Source organism: Lasioglossum baleicum, chromosome 19 (genome assembly GCF_051020765.1).
Source record: "Lasioglossum baleicum chromosome 19, iyLasBale1, whole genome shotgun sequence".
In the NCBI taxonomy this organism is placed as follows: Eukaryota; Metazoa; Arthropoda; class Insecta; order Hymenoptera; family Halictidae; genus Lasioglossum; species Lasioglossum baleicum.
In genome coordinates this window covers 131,850-140,630 of record NC_134947.1, presented here as the reverse complement: position 1 = coordinate 140,630, position 8,781 = coordinate 131,850, and the positions used below count along the sequence as shown (strand labels likewise).

The 8,781-nt window shown below is 52.4% G+C and overlaps 1 protein-coding gene across 1 annotated transcript; it reads left to right on the top strand.

Annotated features, from left to right (window-relative positions):
- Nucleotides 1-2,337: 2,337 nt before the first annotated feature.
- LOC143218541 (uncharacterized) lies at nucleotides 2,338-3,965 on the top strand. The gene is made up of 2 exons (XM_076443770.1): nucleotides 2,338-3,841; nucleotides 3,952-3,965. Exons 1-2 carry the CDS (start codon nucleotides 2,338-2,340, stop codon nucleotides 3,963-3,965), a joined length of 1,518 nt encoding a protein of 505 aa, XP_076299885.1.
- The last annotated feature ends 4,816 nt before the right edge of the window (nucleotides 3,966-8,781 follow it).

Below are 8,781 nucleotides of genomic sequence, written 5' to 3'. Positions count from 1 at the left end.
ATCGTTTTGGCCGGTGACGGCCACGAACGGGTCCAGGGAACCACGTGAGGACAGGAACGGGACATTCCCCGCGACGGGAACGTTTCTCACGAGGAATGAAATTACTCGATAGTTCTCGGGCAAAATATCGTCGTTTATTAAAACGAGGTGGTCATACAATCCGCCGGCCGATGCCGGCGGCAGTCAATAGTTTTGCCGGCGCGAACACGAAAGTGACGGCGGTTGTTCGGCCGATCGCGTCGAGCTCGGCCGTCACAGGACTTCGCGTGAATTTACAAGCCACGAGGGCACGAATTCGACCGAGCTCCGGTAACGTACGCGTTCCTAATTCGAGACCTGGGGAAACGTGCGAACGGTGAACAATACGAAACGAATACGGTGCGTTATCCTCCCGTAGAACGATCCGAGGGCAACCCAAAGAATTACCGGGCAAATATCGTAGGTCCCGAATAGCTCGTGCACGAGGATTCGGCGACACACGATCCGTGGCCTCGCGAGCCTCTCAGGAGAGCGACTCCTGGTCAACGGTAAACGCGGGGAAACACACGGTACACCGTGGTACGAACCTTCGCGAACTCGAATAACGTCCCCGAACCAACACGAACTGGTCACAATATTATCGGAATAAAGCCTGACCGGCACTTACCAATCTCGCTGCAATGGCGGCGGTCGCAAAATACTTTTATTGAATCGCGGTCTAAGATTCGCACGTCTGTACTAGGAACAGTCCTTCGACCCAGTGGCCCAGTTCGCGATGGTTCGGAACGCGGAAGCGAGTTTTCCCCCCACTCTCGTCTTCGGCGACGCTCGGGCCAATCACGTCGTTTATGAACGCAGGGACGCCTCGATGACATGTTGGCCCGGGCCTTCGGTATTTTATATTTTCCGAAGCCCGGCCGATATAGGGCGGTTAGGCGGCATCCATGGATCCGAGCCGTTCCGGTGTAGCTCTCACGGCATTTTCCGGATGAGACGTCGACGCGGGTGGACTGCTGGTCGTCCTTATGTTTAACAGCCTCGTCGCTTTCTCCGGGTTGACAGATCCGGGCTCGGTCCAATCCTCGCCGTCTTTCTCGCCAGCGGCGCCCTGTGATTGGTGTTCCGAGCGTCTCCGCTTGCGGCCTTCCGCCAATCGGCGGCCGGAGACAGGTATCGGGCTCCTCGCCGATTTCGGTAGTTTCTGAAAACTCTTGTCGCGCCCCGCGGCGCGACATTCAAATGCGATAACTCTATTCTTTGGGCGTTCGGATGTCCCAGGGAGAGCGCTCGTAATTGTCGTTTCGCTATTATACCGCTTTTCAGTGACCCGGTCTTTCGTTTAAGGTTCGGAGTGACGTAGGCTGAATCTGTCACGTCACAGTATACACCAGGTACACTCAATATACATACAAGATATACACTATACACAATAGAAACACGATGTACACAACTCACCTTGTTAACTTTTTCAAATGTGGTCCACGAATTTCACACAGAAGAATTCTCTTAATTTTTCTCTTAATAATAAAGAGATAGTCCGACGGATATTTCTTCAATACTGTTCGGGATTCGAATTATGGGATTTGCCGGCCGTTACGCCAACCGTCGAGCTACACTTGCTCTGGCTGTTTTTCATAATGTTTAGAGTCGCGTAGCGATCGCTCGTTACCGTTGCGTACGGCCGCGAGGTGTTTGTAAGCGCCCATCGCCGGTAAATCCCATAGTTTGAATCTCTAACGTTGCGTCTTACCGGATCATGCGATCGATCCGGAACCAATCGCGTGCGACCCCGCCTGCCGTTTCGTAGAATATTTAAAGGCCCTCCTTCGACGGCGCCTCGTCTGTTCGACTCAGTTCTCCGAATTAAGCTTCTCAATCTCTCTTCGTTACGTTTGCGACAATCACTGCGCTTTCTATATCGCAACTCTTCTTCGAAGTTCGTCTGGAGTTGCCTTCGAGCTGTCTTCTTTCGCGTCGCGATTCGTGCGTCTGCCCGCGTCAAGATTTTCCTCCGAACGCGGTGAAGATCTCCGTTCGCGGCGGCCCTCGTAAAGGAGTTGCACAAGATTTCCGTCGCGATTCAAAGGCAGACGTCTCGCACGATCAAGATTTCCGAATTGCGATTCGTCGACGACTGTTGATAGCTACAATTTCAATAAAGTGCAGTGTGAACTTCACTCTGAAGGTAATTTTCCTCCCTCATTCTCACGATCCTTTTCATTGCCGTCCTCGCGCGCTCATTACTGAGCGGTTCCAGCGTCAGGCGCCTACGACCGTCGGTCGACGCCGAACATTTTGGTCCTTCGAGCCGGATCGTGACGAACAGGCAAGTGAGGGAGTGGACGAGAGTGTCATATCATGGCAGACAACGTAGAAGCCCACGTTCAAATCCAGCAAGCTATAGAACGAGCTCTCACCAACTTAAAAAAGCTGGGGAAGAACAACTGGACAAAATCCACTCTGCGGACGAGGATTGTCCACCTTCAGGAGCAGTGGCGGAGTTTCGAGAACGGTCATTCGCGACTCTTCACCACTATCAAATCGGAGGAACGAGCCAAGCTTCCTTACTTCAAGGACGACCAATTTGCAGCTACGGAGGAGGTGTACTTGGACGCTTTAGCCTTCATGAACAACCAACTCGACGCGCTGACCACCGCCACCGTAAGTCAGCCTAACTCCGCGGGCGACGGACAAGCGTGTCCGTCAGTCCCAGATACGCAGCTTCCCCGGATCAAGGTACCGCAGTTCGACGGCCGGTACGAGATCTGGGAAGCCTTCCGCGATAAATTCACCGCGCTTATTATTAAAAATTCTACGCTACACGATGTAACGCGTTTCCATCACTTGGTGTCCGTTCTGCAGGGTCCCGCGCTTGAGTGTATTTCGACTTTGTCAATCACGGAAGATAATTTTAAAATCGCTTGGGATACGCTTACGGCGCGGTTTAATAATCCGAGGCGCATAATCACCGCGCATCTTTCGCAGTTAATCACGCTTCCCGCGCTTTCTCGCGAATCAGCCACGGACCTCCAGCATCTCCGCGATCGTGTCTGCGTCACCGTCGAATCCCTAAAGAAGCTCGGGCGCAAACCAGAGGATCTTTGGGACGACTTCCTGGTCCATATTGTGTCACAAAAGTTGGACTCTTCGACGCGGAAGGCGTGGAAACTCAAACTTGGCGACGACGTAACGCCGCCGTCGTTCAAGACGTTTTCGAAATTTCTTGATTCACGTGCTCGCGGTTTGGAGGAATTTGCGCTCGATTCCGACACCACGACCTCTAAGAGTCCTAAAGCCTCAAGTCATCCCGCCGCCAGTTCATCTCGAGTGCATGCTGCGACCGCTTCACGGCCCTTGAACCCTTCGCGCCCTTCGTGCCCCGTCTGTCAAGCTTCTCATAGTTTCAGCGCTTGCCCGACATTCACGGCTCACAGCCCCAACGGTCGGCGCGAACTTGTTCAAAAGTTTTCGCGTTGCTTTAATTGTTTAAGTCACAGTCATTCCATTCGAAACTGTCCCAGCAAATACTCTTGTCGATTCTGTCAAAAACGTCACCACTCGTTGCTGCATTTAGAGACTTCTTCCGCATCATCGTCACCTCCAGAATCATCCACAGCCACCTCGATGCCGACCGAGGTCAACTCTCATTTCGCTTCCACCCTCGCGGCCTCGCCCTCAGGTATTCTCTTGGCCACAGCATGGGTGCAACTACGAGTTCCGTCAGGTCGCTGCATCACAGTCCGAGCCTTGATTGATCAAGGCTCTGAAGCTAGTTTCATAACCGAGGCCATGGTGCACCTCTTACGTGCGAAACGCACTCGCGTCTCGACTACCATATCTGCCGTCGGCGGGGTCCATGTTGGTACGTTGCGCCACGCCGTGCGCCTCCAGATCGCTCCTCGCAATTCCTCGAGCCCTTCGGTTTCGACCACCGCGCTCGTCTTAAAATCTCTCTCGACATACATGCCGAAGCGCATTCAGGATAGTCGAACTCTCGATCATTTATCCGATCTCAATTGGGCCGATTCTGATCCGTCAAATTCGGCCGCGATTCATGTCCTCCTCGGCGCAGACGTCTATTCTGAAATAATTTTAGACGGTCTACGGAAAGGCTCAAGCGGGCAACCTATTGCCCAAAACACCATTTTTGGTTGGGTCATCTCTGGCCCTTTCTCTTCTCTGTCGCTTGACGGCCCACGACCTTGTGCCAGCTCCAGCATTGCGATGCATCACTGTGTCCAAGACGACACACTATCGAGCGAGCTGCGCCGTTTCTGGGAGATTGAGGAAATCCCCTCGCAGTCCCTACTTACCAAGGAGGACGAACAGTGTGAGCAGCATTTTCAAAAGCACACATCGCGAGCTTCTGATGGGCGGTACATAGTCCGTCTCCCGTTCCGTACTGGCCCTCCAATTGATATTGGCCATTCTCGCGGTGCTGCGGACAAAGTCCTGCAGTCCATCCATCGGAAACTTCTGCTCCAACCATCCCTAGCAGTGGAATATAAAGAGTTTCTAAAAGAATATGAGTCTCTCGGACACATGCGTCCTGCGCCCGTTTCGTCCTCACCTGTTCAGTGTGTTTACATTCCGCACCATCCAGTGCTGCGCGCTGACAGCGTAACCACACATCTCCGTGTTGTTTTTAACGCATCCAGCGTCACTTCAAACGATTCCACTCTAAATGACCACCTCTTTTCCGGTCCCAAATTACAGCTTGATCTCTCTGCCATCATACTTCGATGGCGAACATTCCGGTTCGTTTATACAGCGGACATTACCAAAATGTACCGCCAGATTCTTGTTGACGAACGCGACGTTGACTATCAGCGTATTCTCTGGAAATCAGCCCTCTCCGAGGCTGCACAGGCATTCCAATTACTGACCGTGACGTATGGCATGACCTGTGCCCCATTTTTAGCTCTCCGCGTTCTGCAACAACTCCTTAAGGATGAAGGAAAACGGTTCCCGCTCGCAGTTCCCGTTCTTCAGTCTCATATTTATGTCGACGATGTCCTTTACGGCGGCAACGATCTATCGGCGATTCGTCAGTCCCGTGATCAATTAGTCCATCTCCTCCAATGCGGTCAAATGAAATTGCGAAAATGGGCCAGTAATTCAGTCGAATTTCTTTCCAACATCGATCAGGAAGATCATGGACTAGCCTGCTCCAAAACTCTTGCTCCCGACGATCGAGTCAAAATCCTCGGGATAAGCTGGAACCCTTCTCGTGATTCATTTCAATTTAACGTGAATCTATCCGCGCCGATACCGTCCACGAAACGCGCTATTCTCTCGACCATCGCGAAACTGTACGACCCTCTCGGTTGGGTTACTCCCGCTATCATTAGAGTGAAAATCCTCATTCAAGGATTGTGGCGCCTTCGTCTCGGATGGGACGACCCCATCCCGACTCAGTCCTATGAACAATGGAAATCCATCTATTCCAAATTTCCTCTTTTAAACGGACTCCAAATAGCACGGTGAATCGGGTCGGTTCCAGATGTCTCACAGATCGAACTCCACGGTTTCGCAGACGCTTCGACGGTTGCCTACGCCGCCGTCGTTTTCGTCCGCTGTACCACCGTCGACGGACACATAAATGTCTCTCTGCTTGCTGGCAAGTCAAAGGTCGCCCCATTGACACCTCTGACCATCCCTCGACTTGAATTGCAAGCTGCCGTCCTTCTGACTCGTCTGATGAACTTTGTTGCATCCTCCCTTGACCTTCTCGATGTTCCATGCTACTGTTGGACTGATTCGACAGTGGCACTAGCGTGGTTGCAGTCTCACCCCTCCAAATGGAAGACGTTCCTCGCCAACCGGGTTGCAGATGCACAATCTCGTCTCCCTCAAGCTATATGGCATCATATTCCGACAGCGGACAATCCCGCTGACTGCGCGTCGCGCGGACTTCTAAGCGACGAATTAATAAATTCTCGCCTTTGGTGGCATGGCCCCTCTTGGCTTCGCTGCAATCCCACGGAATGGCCTCAGCAACTTCGACAACCTCCCGCAGAAGATTCGTCCGAGTTAAAGGTCGTGCTTCACAGCATGGTTCCCTCTCCCGATTGGGATTTAGAATCCCGCTTCTCAAATTGGCCCAAATTCATCCGAGTAACGGCTTATATTAACCGTTTCGTCGGTAATTCCCGTCGGTTTCGCCGTCCCAATTCAAATTCTGCTCAAGGACGCGCCTTAACCGCCTCCGAATGCACCGCTGCCAAAATCTTTTGATTGCGACGCATTCAAACCGCCCAGTTTGGCGATACCATCGCCTCTCTCTCCAGTGGTCAACCACTACCTCGAGGAGATTCTCTTGAATCTCTCAACCCGTTTCTCGACGAAGACGGACTGCTTCGCGTTGGGGGTCGTCTTCGCAACGCCCCTCTCCCAGTGCAATCGAAGCATCCAGTTCTGTTACCTCCCCATCCGCTGGTTCGCCTTATCATTGAACAAGCTCACACACGAGCTCTGCATGCCGGGTTGCAGCTCACCCTCCATATTCTTCGTCAAGAATACTGGCTTCTCCGAGGTCGGAGTCAGGTAAAGGCCGTCATTCACGCTTGTGTAAGGTGCGTCCGAGAAAGGGCCGCCCTCCCGACTCAGATCATGGGAGACCTTCCTGCCCCGAGAGTTTCCCCGCCGAAAAAACCCTTTTCGCATTGCGGGCTGGATTACGCGGGGCCCGTCCACATCCGTGCCTCCGCTGGTCGTGGGATAACATCCCGAAAAGCCTACATCGCGCTATTTATCTGCATGGCCACCAAGGCCGTGCATCTGGAATTGGTCGCGGACTATTCCACCTCAGCCTTTCTCAATGCGTATGTTCGTTTCTGTTCCCGTCGCGGATTACCCGAAAGCATGTACTCTGATAACGGAACCACTTTCGTCGGCGCAAATAAGGAGTTGACAATGTCGTATCGCGCCGCGCTTCGAGATCCCGAATTTCAGAATCGAACTGCCGGTGACGGAATCGTTTGGCACTTCATTCCCCCATCTGCTCCGCATTTTGGCGGACTGTGGGAAGCAGGAGTTAAAAGTGTCAAGCACCATCTTCGACGAGTTCTCGGCGATCGGACACTCACATTCGAGGAATTCACGACGTTACTTTGTGCCATCGAGGCATGTTTAAATTCACGACCCATCGCTCCTCTTTCCGATACTCTCGACGAGTTCGCTCCGCTTACACCGGGTCATTTCCTCATCGGGTCTGCCCTTACAACCCCTCCGGAACCGTCTCTGCTGGAACTCGCCGAAACTCGTCTCTCGCGATGGCAATTAGTCCGACACATGACAGAGCGATTTTGGAAAATGTGGCGCACGGATTATCTCAATACGCTCCAACAACGCGGAAAGTGGCGTCGCCCTCGCCCTTCCATCTCGATCGGACAGCTCGTTCTCATAAAGAACTCGACACTACCTCCGTGCAAGTGGGAGCTCGGACGAATCATACAAACGCATCCGGGCGACGAAAATCATATTCGAGTAGTCACCGTAAGAACTGCGAGCTCGTGCTTTAAAAGGCCAATCGTTAAATTGTGCCCTCTGCCCGTCAGTTGCAATTCCGAGGACTAAGCTAAACGCGTCCCTTGTCACATCTTCCGATCAACTACAAATCGGTAGATATCTCGCGCTTCGTTCGAGCGTTCCCTGCAACTTGTGCGCTCTATCTCCATAAATGTACGCGAGTTCCCTACCTCTTGCGATATCTGTATAAATAAATGTAAATGTCTGTAAACGTCGTTCAATCGGCATTCGTTTTGCGTACTCGTTTAGCGGATCGTCGCTCTTGCGCAATCAAGTTATTAAATCGTCATGCCCTCGCGTCGTCAAGGCGGGCGGCCCGTTTCGGCATGTTTACTTCATTCGTCATTTTCGTTACCTTCATCTCTCAATTCTGTTTACTTGTCTCCGGCAGGCGGTCACCGGTTTGCGTAATTTGGGTCTAGCGTGCGGGTATTGTAACACGCATTCCCTTTATCGTTAAGTCTCGTCGTCGCGATCCCCCCGTCATCTCATTTCTGTCATGCGGTTTCGATGCGTTTCGAAACTAGTGTTTCGAGGCGGGCGGTATGTTCGGGATTCGAATTATGGGATTTGCCGGCCGTTACGCCAACCGTCGAGCTACACTTGCTCTGGCTGTTTTTCATAATGTTTAGAGTCGCGTAGCGATCGCTCGTTACCGTTGCGTACGGCCGCGAGGTGTTTGTAAGCGCCCATCGCCGGTAAATCCCATAGTTTGAATCTCTAACGTTGCGTCTTACCGGATCATGCGATCGATCCGGAACCAATCGCGTGCGACCCCGCCTGCCGTTTCGTAGAATATTTAAAGGCCCTCCTTCGACGGCGCCTCGTCTGTTCGACTCAGTTCTCCGAATTAAGCTTCTCAATCTCTCTTCGTTACGTTTGCGACAATCACTGCGCTTTCTATATCGCAACTCTTCTTCGAAGTTCGTCTGGAGTTGCCTTCGAGCTGTCTTCTTTCGCGTCGCGATTCGTGCGTCTGCCCGCGTCAAGATTTTCCTCCGAACGCGGTGAAGATCTCCGTTCGCGGCGGCCCTCGTAAAGGAGTTGCACAAGATTTCCGTCGCGATTCAAAGGCAGACGTCTCGCACGATCAAGATTTCCGAATTGCGATTCGTCGACGACTGTTGATAGCTACAATTTCAATAAAGTGCAGTGTGAATTTCACTCTGAAGGTAATTTTCCTCCCTCATTCTCACGATCCTTTTCATTGCCGTCCTCGCGCGCTCATTACTGAGCGGTTCTAGCGTCAGGCGCCTACGACCGTCGGTCGAC